At 30.9% G+C, this 24,833-nt stretch overlaps 1 protein-coding gene across 2 annotated transcripts in view; it reads right to left on the bottom strand.

Moving 5' to 3' along the window:
- Positions 1 to 898: 898 nt before the first annotated feature.
- LOC121115478 (uncharacterized) overlaps positions 899 to 24,833 on the bottom strand; it is a 49,099-nt gene continuing 25,164 nt past the window's right edge. The window contains exons 4-9 of one of the 2 annotated variants that reach the window (XM_040709650.2): positions 22,519 to 22,573; positions 21,175 to 21,447; positions 17,749 to 17,860; positions 13,397 to 13,601; positions 11,810 to 12,159; positions 899 to 4,286 (exon numbers count right to left, since the gene is read on the bottom strand). In XM_040709650.2, the coding sequence (XP_040565584.1) occupies positions 3,936 to 4,286; positions 11,810 to 12,159; positions 13,397 to 13,601; positions 17,749 to 17,860; positions 21,175 to 21,447; positions 22,519 to 22,573 (1,346 nt within the window). In that variant the 3' untranslated portion in view covers positions 899 to 3,935. The remainder of the gene's footprint in view (positions 4,287 to 11,809; positions 12,160 to 13,396; positions 13,602 to 17,748; positions 17,861 to 21,174; positions 21,448 to 22,518; positions 22,574 to 24,833) is intronic. The other variant, XM_040709654.2, reaches the window with a different exon arrangement.

Here is a 24,833-nt window from a genome sequence, read left to right as displayed (position 1 = left end):
CGGACGCCCCTGGAATTATAAATTTATAGTTTTACAACAACTCTTTTATTTTACTCTTTTTTACTTTCATTTGAAAAAAGCAGTGTTTTTGGTTATATTTTAAACATCTCAACATGCCCCACTAACAACTGGAGAACTTTAGAATATATATGGAATTAAAAAAACAATACAATTAGATAATATTTTTTTAAGAATATATTTTGAATGATATATATTTATATATGATATAGAAGAAAATTAATTAATCACTGGATAATAAGTAAGGAATAATAATAATTATAATTAATTATCAGATCATTATAACAAAACAAAACAAAATTACATACTTTTGATAAATTGTCAATTTATTTCTCTGTTAACAACGTATTTTTGTAACAATTAGAAAGAAAACGTAAATTTAAAAAAAAAAGTATTTTTCAAAAAAATATATGTATTTAATATTTTTGTGATATGATACACATTTATACAGTGGGAGGGGCAGGGTTGGGCTATGTATGTATATATAATTTTTGAAGAGAGTTAAATTTGTGCTTTTTTTTTACTCAATGTGTTTTAAAATCATTCATGTAAGCTCATTTATCTAAATACAATATATGTATTTACTTCTTGTCAAGTTGTACAGCAGTAAAGAGAGTCCAATACAGTACAGTACAGAGAGAGAAAGTCGCAAAATAGAAAATAATTATTGAGTAACTGCTCAGTCAATACTCGCAGCATACCTGGGCACCCATAATTGGGAGGGATTCATCAAAAGTACATTATCATTGAACTTACAAAAAAAAATGGAAATGGAGTCAAAAACCCCTTTATTTTTGAAAGCAACATTTTGTATAATTATTTTTTTAAATCTTTCTGTAGAGTTAGTTGTATTAAGGCGCTTAATTCATAGATTACTATATTTTTGTGTTGAGAATCAACTTTTGAACACACTTTGGAAGTTACATTTTTGAAAGCTACTTTTGTTTTTATTTTTAGGGTTAGGGGGAATCTTGGGGATTATCTTCAATGTATGTAGAGAAATATACTGAATACATTTAAAGAGTACTTATTATTGCCTAAAGCCTCCCTAGTTTTGAACCTAATATCTTAGATATATGCTAATATAAAACTATAATTATTTAGGAGGGCATTCAAAATAATAGGCCGCAAGGGATAGATAAAAACAATATGGAGGACTCGACCGATATTCTGGGTAACTTGTGAATGATTTGTCTAGGTTGTCTATCATGGTCTAAAGAGCATTTTCATGTGTATTGTTAATATCGGCTATTTTGCCGCCCTAAACAAACAAGTTTTATAAGTATTTAATCTATTGCAGAGGTTGCGTGATTTATATATTACAACAATGATTCCAGATTATGGCACTCAAAAATCTACACGATCATAAAGGTATAACTGGTGTTATGGAACTCTAAGTGATCGTTTGATTTCTTGGGCATGAGGAATAAAAATGATGAACATTTCGTTCGGGCTACTAAGATTAGACTGATTCTTTAACACTTTACAAACTTCAAAGTAACTTTATTTATAAATGTATATAATTTTTGACTTATAGGTTTTATTTTAGAAACAATGATAATAGGAAATAATCACGCAACCTTACTACAAAAAAAAAAAACAACAACGAAAAGTTCAAATGTCTACAAAATTTGTGGTTCACAAAGAAATAATCATTTAAAATGAACGTTTATTTTATTTAGTGGTCCTTAATCAATGGAAAAACACTCTCTAGAAATAGAAACTTTCGAACAATGTCAACCTGGCTCAACTTTCACATGGGGTAGGGGCAAGTCTGATGTCTGTAAATTGAATGCTCCTTGACAAAAAAATAATTTAATTTATTGAATTTTCATTTTTTTTTAAATAAAATTTTGATTATAACTTATCTTTTAAAAAAGGACCAGAAACACTTTGATCTTGACAAAAATAATTTATGCCAGTGACTTAAAATTGTCAAAGAAAAATGTTTTTTTAAATTAACGGCAGTTGAAGAGGCGTTGTCTTGTAATAGTAAATAGGAAAAGTATATAGTTGTTGACGTTCGTGTGATTACATTTTTAGTGAATTTTTAGACTTAAATTAGTACAAACAAAAAATCAGCCAATCAATCTATCTTTTTAATGAAACATTTGCTAACGATTCAACAAAAAAAAAACATCGGTCGATTCCTAGGTAGTACTTATGCAAGCTAATATCCTTTCTGTCCTTCCGACATCCTTTACCAAAACTCTTCATATAAGATTTTTTTATTTGATCTTTGCTAAATGGTTTGCCAGAAGGGATAATAGATAGACTCCTATTTGCGGTCCGGAAAAATACGCTCTATAAGTAAAAAGGCAGGAAATTACCAAAAAATAATGTCCTAAGAATTTGTTTGTTTTTTTCTTTTCCTGATTCCTTTTCTACACTATTCCTATTTATGTGATATGTAGAGCCTGACACTTGGTGTTCATTGACAACGGCTTAATTGGCCCTAGTTTTTTATGTCATCTGAGATCGTCAGTTGAAAGATATTATTCCCTCTAATAACGTAACTACTTGGGAACTAATTAAGAATATAAAAAAGATGTTTTTTTGTCAAACCACACAGAGTGAAAGAGTCTAAGTAGTGATATGTTGTTCTGTGACAGTAATAAAGAATGAAAAGAGAAAAAGAGAATTAAAATGTATACTTTATTTGAAAGCATTTATGCTCAGAGTGCCACTTTTTGTTACTTCTAGAGTTATGTCGAAAAATATAGTCTCCTGGCTTGTAAAGAAACCGTCCTCTTGATGATGGTAGTAACCATGAGGACACAGCATGTCGCCTGATGGTATTTGAACCATAAAAACAGGAGGATATAATATGTATTCCTTTTTTTTAAAAATATACTGTTCAAACATATTGAGAGTAACTAGGATTTCAAATGATCCACGCTCGCCGGGAATCCCTCTTTTTAGACATATCTACATGTTGTTCAAAAAGAGTGAATCCCAAGATTGCTCTAAAATCTTGTTAGACCATAAACTACAACATACTTCAATTAATTTATTGAATAGAAAACAATTTAACTACCTATTACCTCCTGTATTTTTGAATCAAACGTCATCAACGCACATGCTATTGTTATAATAATTAGAGTTGCAAAAATTGCGATAATCCCATTGACAGTAAAAATCAATTCTGAGATACTGTCATTAAAATATGGCAACTATTGGAGACAAATCATTCGCTGACAGAAATGAAGAGATAATTTTTAGTAAAAGAAAATATCTTTTCTAGTTTGCCAACATAAAATCTTTTTTGAAACTTAAAATCGTCGGGATTCTAGCAATTTTATCATATTTAAGGCCATAATTAGAGTTGTGATAAATGTTAAGATAAAGTTGAATTTACGAAAAGTAAGAAAAAGAACAGTTTTAATCAGCTCTATCAGTATGTTTCATGTATTAATTATACAAGTATCTCATAAAATGAAACGAAAGAGCCAGATAGCAATTGCGGGCGTGCTCACTCACCTGAATAATAACCCCAACTAGTGTTGTGTCAGTCTACATCAAGGACTGCGGTTCGATCTGTTACCTTCCAGTCCCACTTGTCTATTCTTAATTGAAGTTAAGTCCATCCCTCGTGACGTCAGTGAGTGTGCCTGTTCACTCTTATTTATTACTTTTTTATAATGGAATCTATTATTTAAATAAGTTTTTTCCCCTCCCCATAAAAAACAAACAAAAAAACATGATAATAATCCTGTGGACTCCTATGAGACTGGGCCAGCCCGATACAACACTACTTGGTACCGTTCTATTTTATATATCATAAAGAGGGTGCTTTCTTTACACGCCGGGAATGACTCTTTTTCAACAATGGCTCTAGTTATAACTAGGTAAGTGTGTGTATAGTTTACTTGAAAGCCTTGCTTACACCCTTAAATGAGACACTCTGACTCACTATCTCATAAGGACGTTCGTATATTGTAAAAAACACAGGGATTCTCCTCGTTATTATTAAGAGTATTACTGTTATTATTATATTGATTATAATTGATATTGTTGTGGCTATTGGGTGTTGAAGAAGAGAAATGTGCTAGAGGCTGATGCTCTGCTTTGTGGTATTCAATCTCTTCGTCATCTTCACAGAGAGAGGTTTGCTGTTTTGAAAAGCTGAGGAGGCTTGGACTTGGGGACTGGTGAACAATACGGTGAGGTTGAGAAGGGTGATGAAGATGTTGATTTGGAGGAAGAGGACTCACGACTGCAACACCATCTTGTGGGTAACGATTCTTGAGTTTGGAGTTATAGTCCACCTAGGTGTATAATATACAAAAAACTTATATAAATTCCTGTGAGAACCTGAATATAAAATATTCAATTAGACGTCTACAAATTAATAATAATAGTCCTATAGTTTTCAAATTCAAATGACATCACAAAAAAAATACTAACAGAAAAGTTGTCCCTTTTTGGAGAGAGATCCTCGACTCTTTTCTCCTCTCTATCAACATTTAATAAATATAATTACTTCAGCTTTCATTTGATTTTTCAAATAGTAAGTTACTTATATCACGTCTGTATTTTATCTCACAACCTCTCTTCGGAGAAGAAAAATAATTAGAATTTAGCGCATCAACGTTTTTCAAAAACGCTAATGAGGTGGAAAGGTGCTGAAAAATTGAGAGCTAACAACTAAGTACATGGTAAATTTTCGTGGTAACGTAACTCATATAATCAATGAACATAATCATTTCTCGAATTAATTAATTTATTGAGAAAGTTTTTTCGTTAAAAATGATATCATTTTCTGTCATATATACAAAGTATGTATGTAAATATCAAGTTTCAAACTAAATGTTGTACAATGTAAAATTTACAAAGAACATTATAAGATTGTATCTCCCCTTCTTGACTATGTATGTACATATTTCATTTTTTTTAAAACGTGAAATATGTACTGTCCTCTTTTGGGGTTAATATTTGTATATCCGTGCAGAAATCCCTTTACTGAACAATCAAAAAACTGACTTTGAATATATTACTGGTCCTTTAGGTGATTTTTGACGTAGAACAGAGTACTTAAGTTTATAACAATTTGTAATTTGGGATCAAAACGGACCATTTTTAAGCATCTTGTACCATCGTTTCAAATATGAAGATGCTATGAGTCAAAAAGATTACTTTTTACATATAATTTTTTTAATAAAAATAATAATCCAAAACCGACTCATTCTAATGTATATTGTATATCAAACATATTCAAAAGTAGATTTCAAATAAATTATTTATAGAACTACACTACTAAATGTTAATAATTTATATTAGGCTGTCTCGTTTTTGGGTTGAATTGCGCCAGGAGGGTTTCCAATGGGTGGGCTGGAGGGCTGTAGCACCTCCAGTCCAATTAAGGAATTTTTGCTTTTACTATATTTTTTTTCGTCATTCATGGAAATTATGCAGCAGAGCAAAAAAATTTATATTGGAAATTTTTCTGACTAACTGTAGATTTTTGAAATTTTTTCATACTAATGTTCTATTTTCCATGTATAGATATGATTTTTTGAAATTTGAAATTTTTTTCCAAAAAAATATAATTTTTTGAAATTTTTTCCGAAAAAAATTATGCTGTGAGTAGCTATGGATCTTTAAAAAAAATTACAAAAAATTTAATTTTGTGTTAAGTTTTAGATTTGGAAATTTTTAATTTTGTGAATAGTTTTGGATTTTGAAATTTTTTTCCCAAAAATTTAATACCCGCTAGAAAAATTCTAGCCCTCCGAAAAAAAAAAATTCTGATAAGCTATTTTTGCTTTTTAATAGAATCTTTTTGGTTACGATGAAAATTTTTTATGCAAATTTAGGGATAAAGGTTTAATTTTTTAAGAAATAGCTATGGCTTTTTGAATTTTTTTTCCAAAAAAAATTAATGTTTTTTTTTTTTATTATTACTTTATTGTGAATAGCTGTAGATTTTTAAAAAAATGATAAATTTAATTTTTTTTTAATAGCTATTTATTTTGAATTTTTTAAACCAATTATTTTTTTTGTATTGTTTTCAGAAAAAGGAAAAAAAAAATCTATATATATAAAACTGCTAACGCCCCTGTACTAGTTTGCTACAAGTTCTTTTTGGATAACGCTAAATTTTACACTCATCCGATCTTACTGTTCAACAGCTATCATTGACCTTGCATTAAATTAAGCTATTTTATGTTCAATAATTATTTTATTATGAAATTTTGGACGATACAAGAGACCTAAAAAAGGCCGATTTTGACTCAAAAATTATTTTTGAATCATATTAAAATCCATAGTTTTTTTAAATATAAATGGCCTATACCACTTTATAAATGACTTGAGAGACCTCAAACTTTACCAAAGTTTCAGCAGAAAAGGTCTCTGTGCAGAGAAAAAAATATTTGCCCGAAAAAAGGAGAGTCTAACATACAAACAAGGGAATGATGTTGATTTGAATGTTAAATCAAGTATAAATTTGTGAAAATATATCTCTATTTTATATCTACAAAAAATATTCATACACATCAAGTATAATCACATGAGGATACATATTTTCAAAATAATGTAGATATCACACCAAAGTTGCAATTGAATGAAAATAACTTGTATAATAATTTTTTCCCAAAATGTGTGTGGATATGGAATAATCGCCCTTATTTATTGAAGGAATTGAGTAATAAATGACGTTGTCTCTTTTATTTTTTTGAATCAATCACTCCTGTTATATTCCACTCATATGAGAATATAAATTCTGCAGGATTATTCTAGGTATCTAAAATTCCTTGGTCTGTATTACTTTCTTTATTTATAACGACATAGAGTAATAATTATCGTTCATTTCTATTAATATATTATTCCAACTAATCCTTTGTATGCATCGCAAATCGTATTTAATGGTAGTCGGGTCACAAAATGAAAATATTAATATGTTTATTATATTTATAAGGGCCCCCGACAACAATTAGAGAAAGAATTTATAATGATAAATTATATTTGAAAGGTTATTGGACCTAAAGGAGTTATTACCACTACACTTTGAGAAGAAATATTATTTATTTTCCATTTTTAATTCCTTATAAAGAAGAAGTGATCCATTTACATTTAATTTAATTAAGACCTTAATATTTTGATCTTTCATCAAAATGTCTTCCTTCCTAGCTGAATTGGAGCAAAGCCAGTAGAGGGCACTATATAGTGCTAACATAGGTCAAATTTTTACATTTGTATACTATATATCGGTCTGATATTACATTACTCATTAAATACAGTGGAGAATGTATAATTTTTTTTTTTTTACTCATACCTTATTGTACAAGATACTTTCTAAAGTACCGGGTGGTCAATGGGAATCTGAATACTTACTAATTCAATAATCAATGAAGGTTGGGTTATTGAAATTAATTCATATTTCGATATATTAAAGCATAAACAATTTGTTACAAAACAAAGCAAAACTGACTCTCTAGCCTATGTACAAGTCGTGAAAATGACCCTTGAACGTGATTGATGAATTTCCATTCACACACTCCAAGCAGATGGGTGTCTCCAGGACCACCAACTATGCCGTCAGCAACCCCAAAACATTGGGTAGAAAGAAAGTCTCTGTCAAAAAGGTCAAACTGGATCCGAAGGATTTAAAGAAAATAGCCCAGTGCATCCCCCTCAAATCCATGATGGCTTATGCAAGAGATTTTCGGATTTCAAACCAAACTTGTGAGGGTGGAGAGGCCCCTTTTGACACCAGCAGTGAAAGAAACCCATTTCCTAATTTGAAAGAATCTTTTGAATGAGGCTTTTGAGTCAAGCCCACCGTCAGCCATCACTGGGACGCCATGGTAGGGGACTACATTTGTAGTGGGTGCCAGGCCCCCCCATCACTACCTCAAAGCTATCATTGCTACTAATGGTGGCTGGAATAATGATTAAGAGAGTTCATACACAAATCTATTTGTAGTATTAATTTTGCAGAAATTATATTGTTATTTAATCAATTATATCTTGTTGAAGTTTAAAATTCAAGTTGGTTAGATTTTTATGGACAACTCGGAATAAAAAAAAATACTGATATCAAATTGAGAAGTTATAAAAATATTAGGATTTTGTTAAAAAATATTTTTCAGATCAAACGAATATTCAAAATTGCAAATATAAATAAATTATTTTAAAGATGTGTGTTTTGCATTCTAAATTATAATTATCTGCAAATTGATTTTTATGAGTAGATTGAATATTTAGCATTGCTAAGTATACTTAGGATAACTCTTTTTTGTTTTTATGAAGACCCCATAGGGACTGTTTAACATCCGGGACAACTTATCTGCAGATTAACGGCGACAGTATTTCAACAACACTCAAGGGGATTTTAAACGATGACTATGACTGAAAGTATTGTGAAATGTGTAAAATTCAAGTGTATATCAAAAGAAAACGATGAACCGGAATAATTTAAATTTTTCTCTCAGTGTTTAAAATTCGAGATCCTGTCACGTTTTGATTGAATAGAAGTCGCCTAGTGACTATTCTTGTTCATCATACAGTCCCTTTAGACTATAGAATATGTATATATATTTTGTAAAACACAAAGTAATGTTGAGCAAAAGTCGAAAAATGATGAAAAATTATCCAATTATTTTATTGACTTAATTCCGTCAATTATAGACTTCAGTTTTACATTTCTGGGATTAATTGATATACAAGCCTTTATTTGACAACTGAAACTTTGTTTAGCTCTCATATGGTCTTTTAAATTGAGTCTATTTTTTGTATCATTGGTTGATAATTGTCACGTTCCTTATGTGCAATTTGCCACGCTTAAAAATGATTTATCGAAATAATATACAAATAAAATTGTAAGATGATTAGAATCAGAATGCTAATTTAATCCAGACTTAATTCTGTGAAACATCATCCCCACTAGCTTTTGTGATTAAAGGCTATAATATAGTTAGTCATTGCATAAACAATCTTGAACAAAAATCAAATCAAGGAGGGATGTATCATTTATTTCTTCTTATCTTTTATGATGTAAGAAAATAAATACATACTGCCCAATATTTCAAAGACCTATTTTAATACGTTGGAGGCCACAATTATTGATTTTTTTGTTTTTTACAAGAAAATTTGATATTTCATTTATTTTCTCCAAAAACTTTAATTTTTTGTTAACAATTGTGGATTTTTTAAATTTTTTTCGAAAAAATTTAATATTTGAAAAATAAGCTTTTAATTTTTTTTCTCAAAAAATTTGATTTTTTTGTGAATAACTGTAGATTTATCGAAAAAATTTCATATTTGAAATTTAATTTTGAAATTTTCTTTCCAAAAAATTAAATATTCGAAATAGAAACTTTTAATTTTTTTTTCTCAAAAGTTTGATTTTTTTGTGAACAGCTGTAGATTTTGGGGAAAAAATCATTAGAAATTTAATTTTTTGAATTTTTTTTTTTCAAAAAATTAATTTTTTTGTAAAAAGCTGTGGATGTTTGACAAATTTTTTTGCTAAAAATTTAATTCCTGAATTTTTTTCCCCAAAACAAATCAATTTTCAAATTTTTTTCCAAAAAAAAACTTATTTTTTGAATTTTTGCAAAAATAAATTAAAAAACTAAGATTGTTAACTATAGTAAACAATCTTCATTTAATTTATAATACTTTATTTGGCCCTGATATGGTGCTTTCTGATAAAATATACCCATTTCTACTTAATTTAGTGTGACGATGTAAGTGTAATTTGTGGCCCACTCAAACGATTAATCAGAAAAATTTATTGATAGAACTTAAAGATAATCGAGAAAAATCTTTATGTCTTGATTTTTAATGAGCAAAGAATTGAAGAGTATTCTCCTCACCCCTTCTCCTCCTGACACTTTTAATGAATGTCATTTGCCATATCCTTGGAAATGACATCCTTTTTACAATTAGTGTATTGTACATACATAACCTGTTTTTATTCATTCTTTGTTTTGTAAGCATTAGTAAAAAGTAAAGAAATAATGTTTCTTTTAAAAGTTATCATTTGACATAAAAAAAATAAACTTTTTTCTTTTTCAAGTTGTTCTCGCTTGTGACGTCTCCAATTATGTAACTTGATTTATTCCTTGAAATTAAATTAAAATCAATTTAATACATAAAAGAAAACTCGATTTAGACTTAAATACACTTGATTGTCGCATTTTGTAGGCAGATATCTTATTTTGTCTGCAGTAAAAGATTTTTACTGCGTATTGACGAAAACAACATGATGTTGGAAAGAGTTCAGCCTTCAAAGACCATTTTTCTGGCCTTTAAGCCATTTAATATTTGAAGTTTCAAGGAGTTATGACCTAACTTTTACATTCCCTGTATAAAAGTCTCAACTTATACACAATGTTAAAATCCTTAACAAGTCAACAAATTTCAAATAATATAATTGTTTGAGAGGTGACAAAAATGGTGTTTGGACCTCTTTTGTCTTCGATCTCTTTTTGATAAATATACGAAGTAATAATTATTATATCAGGGGCATTCGCAGGATTATATATTATTTATTACTTGGGGGGGGCCTTGATTTTTGGAATTTTTTTTTTTTTTATATTAAAAATTCATTGCTTTTCACAAAAAATTACAAATTTTGGAGAAAAAAAATTCAAATATTAAATTTTTTGCTCAGCTGCATAATTTGCCAAAATTAACGAAAAAAATTATATTAAAAAGCAAAAATTCCTTCATTTGAGAGGGAGGGCTACAGTCCTTTTAGCCCACTCCCTGTGGACGGCCCTGTATATAACACAATTATGCACTCTTTCAATTTTGACCATTTTATTATTTTTATCTTTCGGCTATTATACAAAAATACCCATGTAAAGCAACTCTCTTAATAAAATATTCTAATACTGTATTGAATAAACTACTATGAAGAACTTAAATTTAATGAAATATAAATTATTTAATTCATTTTAAAAATTGTGGATAAATAATATGGTGATGACTGTCTGATAGTACATAAGATAGAAAGAGCTTATTTTTATTTTATTATTATTATTATATTGACTTATTTGGCAAACTATTGGAGGAAAAGCTATGGATCTCCATTGGGCCCAAGTGCAACTATAACAAACATTGTGCGAGTTCCCTACAAGGACTGTGGTCCGATATGAGACCAGCGGTGTAGTTGGATGACTTCCTATGAACCCTCTTACGCAAAAGAAGAGGATACTAACATCTGGTTACCTACTAGGACCAGAGTGGGGACTGAGGAGTACCTCTTGTTCGTGAGGAAAAAAGTCAAGCCCTGGCTAGAGGTCAACTAACTACCAGGGTCGTCCTATGTCTACGTCAGGATGGAGCTCAAAGATCACACAACGAAGAAGTCATGACATTGGATATATGAAGGCCTGGACATCTATAGGAATAGCAGAATTTGACCTCCCCCCCCCCAATCTCAACCTTCTTGACTATGGCATCTAAGGGGCCATTGAAAGGAAGGTTAGACAGTTCCCATCTCATTTGTAAATGCCCTGAAGGCTGGCATGGACCTAAAAGGGAAACCATGTCAAAGGACATTGTCTAGAGGGTGTGTTTGGGCCTTAGGAAGAGGTTGGAGCTGTGTGTGGATGCCAATAGGGGCCACTTGAGAAATGAAATGTAAAAGCCGTTTGTAAATTTTTAAATTAAATTTCAACTTATTTCCTTTTCAAATACATACATGAGTATTTGATCAAACATCTCCAAGATTAAATTTGTGACAGTTATTTCAGACTGGTTGGGGCTGACGGACAAGATCAGAATTCATCCTAATGTGGCCTTCTACATAAAAGTATTACAAATTCAACGTACGCACCTTGGCATACAAGTCCTCAAACGTAGTAGGAGTGGATGATTGAGCATGGATGAGCTGATTGGATGAGTGGAATGGGGTGGAAGCCGGAACAGCGTTGTTGTTATTGCTAATGTGATCCATGGGTGGTTGCCCAGGGTGTTCCCGGTTATCATTGCTACTGCTTATGCCAAATGATGTCTGGACTCCTCCAAGGGATGCCAAGTTACCATTGTATAAATCTGAGCGTCGTGAAAAGGGTAGTGAGTGGAAACTGTCCCGGGCTTCCTCTTGGAGCTCTGCTGCCTCCGCCGCTGTTAATGAATCATCCATGTCCAGCTCATTCGGACTTGTTTTGGAAGAAGACATTCCATCTGAAAGAGAAGAGGAGAATTAAAAAATGTCTTTGGCTAGGTCCTTGAGGAGAACTCTCTTCAATTATATTTATTGGAAAATATTTTTTTGTTCTTTTATAAGTATCTATGTGTGTTTATAATTGTCTTTTTTCTTCTCCCTTACAATTAGTTTGAATAGCAAAAGAATATTGAACATTAAAAAATCTTGGATCCTTTTTTATATTAAAAAGTCATTTTAATAATTTGTCAATATTGACTCTTTGATTCCTATTATTTATTTTTTTATTGCTTTCTTATTGAACAAAAGAAATGTCTCCACTTTAATATTGGGTAAAATCAAAGCATTAGTTTTAAACTTCCGTGGATAATATTAAAAAATGCAATGGACTGTAAGCTTTTTCCATGACAAGTTTGATGAAAAAATTATCCTTAACGAAGGAAAATCCCTTATATCACGATATGTTGCAATTGGAATTTCAATGTAAATATTTAAGTACAACCCATAGGATATTTAGTATTATTAAAAACTTAATTTGATCTACCCTCGAAAAATATATATTGAATGTTTGATTCAATTTTGATTATCCTTTTTTTCTTTCGACTTGTTTTTTAAATTTAACAAAGTCGATGAAGGTTGTACAAAATACTCCCACAGGACTCCTATTGAGAACATACATAGTCCACAAAAAATTTCAATATTATCTTCTTCTTTTTTTCGATTAGCAGACCACAATTACATTTTCGAAAAAAGTTGTTTTTCATTAGGCTTTACAAATAAGTGATCGAGAAAGAGTCAAATCTTTAGTATGCATATTTGTCTGATATACTGTCTTGCAGTATCAATTTATTCCTGTCTTCTTCAAATTTAGTAGCGATTTATTTCGTCAAGAAAAGAAAATATCTGCTTTTGTCAGACGAAACATTAAAAAAAATGGTCACCCAAAAAAAAACATTCGATGATGAATATATTTCGTCTTCACATAGCTGACATAGTTAACTCTACTGACAAATATTGAATGAGTGAAAAAATGAAGATGCTGTTTCATCATAAAGTTGCTTTTATTTAATCCATTTGAGTATATTACCACAAGAACGAAATACAAGGTTTTGAGCTTTTTCATAGTTAAGGATATGATTTAATCGTTATTTCAACTCTTTTTTTCAAATAAACCATATTTATTTAATAAATGTGTCCTCTTCGACAATTAGGAATGAAGGATAAGGAGTTTTTTTACATCTCTACTAATATCCTTACCTAGGGACTGTTTCTTAGAGAGTCGCTGAGAGGGTTGAAAGGTGTGGAAAGTGGCTTGAGAGGCAAGAAAATTATCAACAACCGGAGCGAGTTTCACATAAGTATTCATGTCATCCAGAGGAGATGAAGAATAGTTTCCAAGGCCACTCCCTATGACATCATCCACATCTGTCACAATACGACTTCCTTGAATACATCCTCTCTTCTGAAAAATAAATGCAAAGAAAAATAAAAGAAAAATCAGTAAACGAAGAAAATAGATTTATTAAGTCTGTCTGTTTTACAAAACGGTGGTTCACATGACTATAGTTTAACATTATGCAAAGGAAGAGTGACCCATGTAAACTAGAGTGACTTTAAAAAATTTCTAAAGTATTACTATACTGCGTATAGGACGCACTTTCTTTAGACTTTATATATAAAATCAGATCTAATTTTTTTGAAAGATTCATTATTTTTATCAAAATTGTATAGCATACAATTTTCGTATCTTTTTCGTTTATATTTGAGGTTGTTGTTCCTTCGGTGATTTCACAAATAACATCTTTGTTGTTTAAAGGACATTATTAGGCATATATATACATTTGAGCCGTTATAAAATATCAACATAAATAAACTTGTTCTTATTTCATACATATGTAAATATTTTTACGTTTAACCAGCATTTTAAAAAGAGATTGTGAGACTTAACACTTATGTTTGTGAAAAAGTAGACTATTATTTTTTTGTTTGTTATATAATATGTCTTAAGGAACATATATCTTGATCTACAAAAACTGCCAAGTCCGCGACTACAGTCGAGTTGAAATGTTTTGAGTCCTATTTTAGAAATTACAATAGTTGTTGTCAAGTCAAATTTTATTAACATATTTAACGTCTGAATCCTAAATTAATTATTTTTTTTTTATTTAGAAATATTTTTATGTGGAACAAAATCGTACAAAAGTTCATTGATCTTGTTTTTATTTGATAATACTTACAAGATAAAAGATTAAAAGTTGGTAAAATGAAAAAATTGGAAAAAGGCAAAGTTTATTATCGAATGTGTCAATAAAGAAATTTAGACTTTTACAAAATAAAGATCATTTAAAGTTATGTATGTTAAAAAAAATCATTAAAGTTAAAACTTTTAGTTAATTATGTCAATTCGTTAAAATATCCTTAAATTATTCATCTGATATCCTTTTATATACTGGTTATTTCGGAAATAGCTTTTAATTATGTATAGGATCGAATCACTACTTAAAAGTTGTATTTCTGTTAATTTATTTATTACTGTAGCTTAATCACACTAAAGACAAAAGTCGACATCAAAGAAGTAAAAAGTTCAGAAATATATTAAATACTGAAAAGTTCTCTAACCTTTTTGTGATAAAAAGGAAGAGTTTATTACAAATTGCGTTGCGGTGGTCCTTATCTAGAAACGAAAACCGGGGTTTAGTCCGGTCACCCTTGTCATCCCTTAAAGAAGATAAAATATATCCCTAGTGATGTCAATGGTTTTTGTTCCTTGTTTTAATTATTCCGTTAAATAATCGAATAACTTCTAAGTTAATTTTGTTATATCTTCGAATTATAATAAAAAGATGAATTTTTCTTAATAAATATCTCATACATCTTATTTGGTATAAAAAGCATTGATATTTAAAAAAAAAATCGAAGGACAGATATGACCAGTCCTAAGACTGGACTCAACCGAATAAATATTGACTTTGACAATACTATTGACTAAATGCATGGAATATGAAGGTAAAAACTTGCTCGTCCATGATGAGTCATAAAATGTATAATTTATTCTTATAATAAAAATTATTTAATAAATCTTAATTTTTTTTTTAATTGGGAAGAATCTATGGCTGCCTATTAATCCAATCAGAGAAGAGAGGAAAAAAAGGACAATTTGTATGTTTTAGCTTTCTCGTTTGTTTGTTTTTTTTAACTTGGAGACTGAAGATTATTTAATTTTTTTCTACTACATTGAATTACATATATTCAAAACTGGATTGAGGATTTGTGTGTGCTTTTAAAGGAGACGGAGTGTAATCTTGAGGATTGATTTGCAGAGTTATAATTGTAAGTAGAATTGTGGATTGATATATGAGTTAATTATAGGCATTGTCCTTTTCTATTGCCTTCTACCCTCGTCATAGCAGATTCTAACTGAAATCTCATGAGAGCTAAGCTGCTTTCTTTCAAAACATTCTTTCAATCGTCAAAGTTACCGTACTGAATTTTAGTTACTATTTTTGAACATACCCAAAATACAATCGATTTTCATTACTAAATATAGACTAAAATCGACTGCTGAAGTAAAAACACACAATAAATTTGAGAGAAATGGATATATACTAAGGACCTTGAACCCACCTACAAGAATAAGAAGAGAGGCAATGCAATCCAGTCATTTATTGAATAAATCTCCTTTAACAATTTTATTTTATGATTTTCATTAAAAAAGAATTAGAATTTGATAATATAAATTTTAAAAATATTTATAGAAATATGTGAGTTATGTGAAATCAAGGATCAACGGTGGCTCGTATGCATGTAGGTATGCAATTTAGAATGGTAATCTATTGATTACATTTTATGGTCTGGAGATATTATACATAGAAAGAGATGGCAGGTAAAAGAATGGGTAAAAAATAACTTATTGCTACAAAAAAAGTAACGAAATATATTAACTCAAAAAAAAAAATAGGACCAAAAGTGATTATTACGAAACATAGGGGGAATCATCTTGCCTCAAAAAAAATTGAGCAAGTTATACATACATATCTTGCTTTCTCCTTATTTTTTTTTTTTTTTTTTTTGCTCCCCTTTCGATGTTCTCTCTCCTTTCTCTTTTTTTTTGTTATAAGAAAAAGGCCCTAGGCCTTGAAAATAATAATAACAATAAAAGGAGAGAGAGAGGGGAATAGTAGGCCCATAAGATGATGATGATGATCTTATTCAATGATATCAAAAGAAGATATTGTATGTAATATGTATGTCATTTCTATGCAATGCTTGTACAGGGGAAAAGATAGTGCCGTTCCTCTCTGATAAGATGAGATAGGAATGATACCCTTGCCTCACATTGGAGGAGGTCGTACTAGTAGTATTATGTACATACTAGCAAAAAAAAAAAAAAAAGCAGCTAGGCACATAATTCAAGCAAGCAAGTAAAAAAAAAAAGAGGAAGAGAATACTTTTTTTTTAAGTAAATGGAAAAATGACGTGAGAAAATATTTCATTAAATTTGTCTCTCATTTTTCATAAATAATATCATTGATACTTGTGTTGTTGTCTCGATATCAATATTTTCGTACCAAAAATGGTGATACTTTGTCGACTGAAAATATAACAATAATGTCCTAATATACTCCTACCTAAAGATGAAAATCCAATGTAGAATGGGCATGTTGTAAAAAAAAAAGAAACCAAAAATCAACATGGTTACTCTAACAATTTAAAGAATGTTTGTAAGGATGAAATGTTTGAGTTGTTAGCTACAATTAGCTGTGACAGCAGAGGAACAAATAAAGTAATATAAAAACAGGACATTTTCTAGAATTACTCCCGTGTCGATCTCCAATTCTACTATGGGTCCAACTAGGACTTACAATTACAACTCCTCAACAAATCCTCAAGGTTATGTTCTGTGTCTTTTATGGGTATACAAAAATGTTCAAACAGGTTTTGAATATAATTGAATCCATTTAGGAAAGGATGTTCACTACTCAGGAATTAAATAATAATCACAACTGCTCAGGAAAAGAAAATTTCTTCTTTATATCACCAATTACAAATTATCAGACGAGCTATAAAATAACCGGATTTTATCACTGCTCCTATAGTAGCGTTTGCAGGATATTTGTTTGGGCTGCGGTGGAGGATGGATTTGAGGATATCTCGAAAGTATCATCTTGTAGTTTTAAACAGCGTAAGTACTCTGGTACCAATATGGATAGGGTTGTAAATTATAAATACTTTTTGGCGTGCGAGTTATTTTGTTGTTGGCAACCTGAACTGTTTTTTATTTCCTAAAGTTGTTTCCATTAGTCTTTCAGAAGAACAAAGTATTCAGTTTACCCACTAGTGTATATTTGCTCATGGAGGCTTTGTTGGGAGGGGGCGGTTTATGAGGATTTTTGAACCTTTTGAATTTAGACTAGAATTGAAGATCAACATTTTAAATTGAAATAAAAAAAATCAAATAATTAATTTTCTTGTTAAACACAAAAATTCTTTTAATTGGGGGGGGTACACATCCAGCCAGCCCTCCCCACTGCGGACGACACACCTCAAAAACCTTATTATTCGTAACCTAAAAACACGTCTATGTATGTATATACAAAATAAAGACTTACTTTTGGAGTGCTGAGTAGACAGTTTCTCTCAGGAATGTCTTCTTTACTTATGTAAGGATCAATGATGCGACTCTCAATGCGAGATCCACTGAGGCATACCATGGAATCGTGGCTGAAAATATACAATTATTAATTAATACATACATCATATTTAAATAGATAGGTTGTGTGATATATCAGGATATAAATATTCATGTGTCCTAAATAATGAATAAAAATGTCTAGGGAGGAGCTACTCTAAGGGGGGGGCGGGGGAAGGAATAGGACAGTTCATCATTGTCAAATGTATGGAACAAGGGTGTTGTTATTTTCTACCAGTGTTTCTCAAGAAAAAGAAAAATTATACCAGAATGCGATAATTGAAATTTCCCAAACATTAAGGCACAGTTTTAAACAATTTTTTTATCTATTTTTATTAAATATATGTATATGTAGTGTACAAGTTGCAACTCGTAAATAGGTATTGAATCATGCCTTCTAAAACAAAGAAATTGCAACTTCTACGATCAAGTTATACTAGTTACAACTCGAACAAAATCCCAGCTAGGGCAAAACAATTTTTATATTTATACAATTAATTCGGTAACTTCGTATAAGGACCATTCGTATAAAACATTTCCATGTAAGGATATTGCGTATAAAAACAATTTCGTATAAAACTATTTTGTATCAATTTATGAGGAAACTTTAATAAACTTTATGGATTGTCATTTTGTACCCCGAATGTAGGGGGTATTTTCAGGCACTGCTGGGTACCAAAACGAGATGCAACTTACTGCCAAAACTACAAAAAAAATTAAGAGCCCCTCACAATCTCCCAACTGTACCCCGAATGATTGGTGATGTTTTCGGGTACCACCAGTTTTCAAAACGGGATGAAACTTAATGTTCATTCTTGAAAAACAATTAAGAGCCCCTCTTACCCCCCCCAATAGTACCCAGAATGTTTGGTTGTTGTTTTTTTGGGTTCTTATTGCCTTTAAATTATAATCTGCTATATATTCCTCTTATATGTTCGGGGGGTACAATTGGGAGGGGGGCTGTGAGGAGCTCTTAGTAGTTTCTTAAGTATCAGCGAGGGATTACATCCCTGTTTAGGACCTGGCAGTATCTGAAAATATCCCCAACATTCGAAGTACGAATGGGGGGGGGTTATAAAGGACTCTTAGTAGTTTCTTCAAGTATCATTGGCGGGTTGCATCCCGTTTTGGGACCTGGTGGTACCTGAAAACACCCCCAACATTTGGGATAAAATTGGGGGATGATGGGATCTCTTAGTAGTTTCTTCAAGTATTGGCGAGGGGTTTCATCCCGTTTTTGTCATCCGGTTGTACCTAAAACACCCCCAACATTCGGGGTACGATTGGGGGATTGTAAGGGACTATGAGTGGTTTCTTCAAGTATCAATCGTGGGTTGCATCCTTTTTTGGGACATGGCGGTACCCGAAAACATCTCTAACATTCGGGGTACAATTGGGGGGCTCTTAATAGTTTCTTCAAGTATCGGCAGTGGGTTGCGTCCCATTTTGGGATCTCTGAATATCCGAAAACACCCCAACATTCGGGGTACAATTGGGGGGGTTGTAAGGGACTCTTAGTAGTTACTTAAGTACGAATGACGAATTGTCCTTATACGAATATGTTTTATACGAAGTTAACAATTAACAATTAATTCCGTTTTGAACGAGAAGTAAGGAAGCTCATTTCTACCTTGTTCGAAAATTTATTGGATAAGAGTTATCTTTAGTATTGTTATAAGAGAAAGTTGAATGTCTTGACGTCTTATAGTCCATTTTCAATTTATGTGTGTCAAATTAAATTAAAATGGAAAACATACAGATTTTTATATATCAATTATCTTAACGTCAAGGTTAATAGAAATACAAAGTTATACTAAAGCCTTAAACCAAGTAGCGAAACGAGCACGAAAACAATGCACAGGTGAAAAATGTCTTGGTCGGAATTTAATTTTCTTATCCGCCAGGTGGATTTTTTTGGCTATTATTTGTATAATAACAAGTCTAGCTATAAACTAGAATGTATTTGTGTATTAATAAAAATGGCTTTGCTTCCCACTGTTGAATGATACCTAGGTACTGGAACATTAGTCTACATGATCTCCATGTTTTGGAGTAGTTCAATTTTAAAATACATCATACTCCTCCAAAACATGTAAGCGAGAAAGTTCGACTAAGTTGCCGACAGTCAGGAATATAGCCTTACCATCCTTGCTTTTGAAATTATTGGAAGAGATTAAGTTCGACGAAGCTTTTTCGTTCCCTTCAAAATGAGTCTTTGGATGATCACAAAGATATCTGCCCCCTTCAAGGATAGGTTGCAGACCTTGGAAATTAAAACATCTGTAGACTCCAAAAAATTATTCTTGTCAACGGCCAACTTATACAAGGTACCTTCTATGGGTATCCTGTATAAGTATAAGACGTGTTATTGTCTTCAGTAAAAATAAATTAATGAATTCATAGGAAAAGCGACATCTAGCAAAAAAATATATAAAATACTGACCATACTATTTTCTCAAGTTAACGGTCGCGTTTCGCTACTTGGTTTAAAGCTTTAGGTTATACCATAACACGTGTACAACTGGTGTTTGACTTCTACCACGCTTTTAATATTGACGTCATAGTAGATGAGGGGTTGTGTATTTTCCCTAACTCTGTTTTTCTTGCCTAGCAGTCAGTACGATACATTATACTGAAAATTCTAGCAATAGTGACGTCATAGACTATGAGTTGTTGCGTGTTTGTCAAAATCTGCTGGTCTTGCCCCACAGTCGGTAAAATACATCAGATTGAAAATTCTAGCAAGCCATATTACATGATGGTCTAGCCTATTATTTATATTAACCTTGTCTTATCGTAATTATGATTGATTTTCGTTTTTTTACATCTAGCTAAAGGTATACAAAAACTTGTCTTTGAACCAAGTTTTTTCCTCGTTGCTTAACTTGCTTTATTCTTCAGCTCTCTCGTATAAAGATAACTTATGAATAAGAAAAAATAGTAAATATTAAGGATATTTAAAATTGTTCTGCATAAAGCAAATTTTCCTCACAGCCAACCAAAGGTATAAAACAAATGGCGAAAAGCAATCTAGTATTAGAAGATGTTCTAGACTAAGTGAAAAAAAATTGCCCTCGCAGGATGTCACTTGTCAATTTAATTAAAAGAGTGAATTGATTGAAGTTAATGACAGTGTTATATTTATCAACGCCACTAGCAGACAAAAAGTTGTGGCTTAGCCCTCAATATTTGTTCACAAATATTGATCACGTAGTCTTCGTTTCGACACTTGGTTTATAAGCTTTGAGTCGAACTTGTAAGAAGCCTAATTTAGTTTATGGGACATCTGGATATTCTCCAGAGCGCAGAGTTTGAGAAATACTGCTCTACACATTAAAATAAGCACCTTTTCTTTTGCTTCAAATCATTACGAATAATTTGTGCCAAGAGCTGATTCGGCTCCAGGGGCTCTTGCGGCTGTTGTTGTTGCTGCTCCTCATTTATTCCGCAGCTTGGCAGTAAACCACTACACCCACCACCAATCTCTAGAGTCTCAGACTCCTTCTTTTCACAATAACAACTCCTATCTAATGAACTCTTCTTTCTCCGTGATTTCTCTTCTTCTTCTTGTTGCAGATCATCATCAGGGAGGCCGGGACCCTGATTCAGAAACTTTTCACTGCAGTGACATAAATGAGGGATTGTTGTTTTTGTTTATTCACAAATATTGTTTAAATACATGTATACCGAGTGTCACACACACATAACTATTGACCCATCACAAACTTAAATTATATCATAATCCATTTCTGGAATCGAATGAAGAAGTTAAATATTGATTTCTCTATTTTTTGTATATTATATACATTAGGTAGAGGGATTTGGAGGCAGTGCTATAACTACGGATGGGCATTAAGAGCCCTAAAACTATCCTTGTGCCCCCGAACTGAAATATAAGTCTACACATGATTTGAACTTTATTCTACTAAAACTGTAGAACTTTGAATACCCACTCTAGTCTCACTTGTCGCTCCTTAAATAATGTAAAATCTATCCCTCGTGACGTCATTGTGGGTATTTCTCCTTTCTTAATTACTCCGTAATTAAAAAAATAAATTATATAACCAATTAAAAATAAAATAGGTTTGTATTATTATGAAAATAGGAATACTTTTTGCAAGATATGAGCAATGCTCTTAATACATATCTCATATTTTGCTTAATAAACCATCCACGTTCATAAAAAAATTCCTAGGGCCGACTGTTAAGAACATAAGGCAAAATTATCGGGTACCCCTCTTCACCTATGCCAAACATTTCTGGCATATCTTATTAACAAAAATCTGCAAAAAGGTCGATTCCCTGGTTAAACAAGATTGAACTTGGTTTTCTTAGTCTTGATGATCTCCTTGATCACAGTTTAGCGATTTCTCAGTTTAAACACTCTTCTTAATATGGTAGAAAGTCCTTAAATTGACTCAACCTTATCAGCAACTTTCTTTTGGGGGATTTCCACGGAAGGGACAAGTTCTACACAACTTGGTTATTTATCTTTGAGTTATTCTTAATCTCACATACCCATAAGTATAAAAAAACAAAGTCAAATGTTGCCTACTTTTACATGTGGGGGACATCCGAATATCGACTCACACAAATTGGCATAATTGATCCACAAAAAATCGGACAATAGTTATTTGACACCCGGTATTTGGACTAAGAAATGTATGAATTATAAATGGGTCATATTTACCTGGATATGTGATGTACATGAGCCGCTGAATTTGAGCTGAGAAGTGAGGGTGAGTCTGAGGAAGAATAAAAAAAGTTGGATGAATGAAAAATAAAACACTAATTAATTTATTTGTTCAACAAACATATTTTTTTTTAAATCTTTAGAAGGATTAAAAATATCATTCTCATAAAGAATAATTATACCAACATATTCTATTCCAAGTTCTGAATTAACTCAATTAAAAGATCTTCAAATAAATATGAAAGAAAAAAGAAAAGTTTTATCTTTCTCAGGCAATGAATATATTATTTAGGTATGAGTGAAAATACCTACGAATTTCCTTCTACACATACCTACATACATGGTAGGAAATATAAAATAAAAGATTGTAAAAAATAAAAAATTTAGGAAAATATTTCAATATTTTCTATTGACTAAACATTATATTTATTATACCAAATATGATGTAAGAATGGGACTAAAAGGAAAAGACCCTCCCCTATTAAATTTATTAATGGCCTTTCAGAAGGAGGAGCAGTCCACACAAAAGAGCCCCATAATAAAATGAAGATGTCACAGATGGTGTGCCTCATCAAATAACAATTAAAAAACAATTACATATATGTTATTTCCTAATGATAAAACAATGAGCCTCTTTTAAAAAAGGTCAATGAATAAAGTTTGTATTAGTCTGATAAAGTTTGTTTGTTTTTTTATCTACTATTTTCTAAGGCTCATAGTCGCTTAAGCTCTTGAAGAGAGCCCCTCAATATATATATAGAAATGTACTCAAAAAAGACGGAGAGTAATTCTGAGGCATTTTTACGTAGTTATAAGTGTAATTCCTGGTTGGAAACGGAATATAATTAATAATCGATGTTGGAGTAATTCCTGCCTATTCTTTAATAGATACTGAGTGGCATTTGTGTTTATTTCATAGCAGATTGTGATAGCTAATCCAATAAATTGTCATGATACTTAAACGGCTCTCATCACCAATTCTTCTTTTTTAATTTCCTTTGATTGGTCAGATGGAGTTGCACTGATTCAGATTAAGTAAACATTATAGTATTTCAGCATCCGGAAGGACCATCACGAATACTGATTTTAGGAATTTTTTTCAAAAAAAACACTAAAAATGAAGTATTTCGAAAAATTATATTTTTTCATAAAAAATTTCAAAAATTACATTTTAAGGGGAAAAAATACAAATATAAAATTTGATATTTAAACAATTTTCAAAATCCATATCTATTTATAAAAATAATTACCAAAATCCACGGCTATTTACAAAAAATTCTTCAAAAATTGTCCAAAAATCCACATTTGTTTACAAAAAATAAAAATTTTTGGAAAAAACCCTATGCTGTTCTAAATAAATAAATTTAAAATTCAAATATTAAATTTTCTTCCGAAAAATTTGAAAAATACGTAGTAATCTAGAGAAAAATAATTTTTTCGGGAAAAAATTTGGAAAAGAAATATTGACAAATTAAATTTCAACTATTGAAGCTTTTATTTCATAACTTAGAAAAGTAATAAATAGTCAAATGCCAGTAGTAAATAAGAATCGGAATCGTAAATTAAACATTATTCTTCTGATGCCGATCCTGATTCCAGAAAAAAAAACCGATTGCTCGATTTATCATCCTATCACTTCTCTGAAGTACATATAAATACTGTATATTTCCTTCTCTGGGAACGACCGAGACGCACATTAAGTTTATATGTTTATTGCTATCGAGTGCGTTGTCCATTGAGCTATATTTTTCCTCACACATATTCTACAAATTGTCAGAGTTACCAATGTTAATAGAAATATAAGGGATATATCATAACATGTGTACGACTTATATTTGACTTCCACCACGCTTTTTAATATTGAAGTCATATTGGTGGTTCTGTGTTTTTTGCAGTCGGTACGGTACATCAAATTGAAAAGATTATATGAGGGTCTAACCTTATATTTCTATTAACCTTGAGGTTACCAAGTTTATTTTCAGCGGTTGTTTTTTGTTTGACCTATCGATGGCTCATATCTTTATAACCTACTTATGATTGGGGATGGGATTTTGTAATGAAAAGGTACAGTTTAGAGACTATAAAAGGAAAAATGGTTAGTGAGTGTCATTTTTTTTTTCTTTTCGGGTCATTTTTAAACGGATTGTCGTGGTACTAACATATATCTCGCATAAATAAAGAATACCTTTGGTATATTTTTTTTAAATATGTAAAATATTTAAATAATATTTTTTTATGTTCCTTTAATTGGTCAAATGGAGTTTCACTGACTAATTATAAGTAAAAATTTACAGTATTACAATTACTCAATC

The sequence above is a fragment of the Lepeophtheirus salmonis genome, chromosome 1 (genome assembly GCF_016086655.4).
Source record: "Lepeophtheirus salmonis chromosome 1, UVic_Lsal_1.4, whole genome shotgun sequence".
NCBI lineage: Eukaryota > Metazoa > Arthropoda > Copepoda > Siphonostomatoida > Caligidae > Lepeophtheirus > Lepeophtheirus salmonis.
The sequence above is the reverse complement of the archived record's forward strand: the minus strand, read 5'-3'. Positions and strand labels throughout refer to the sequence as shown.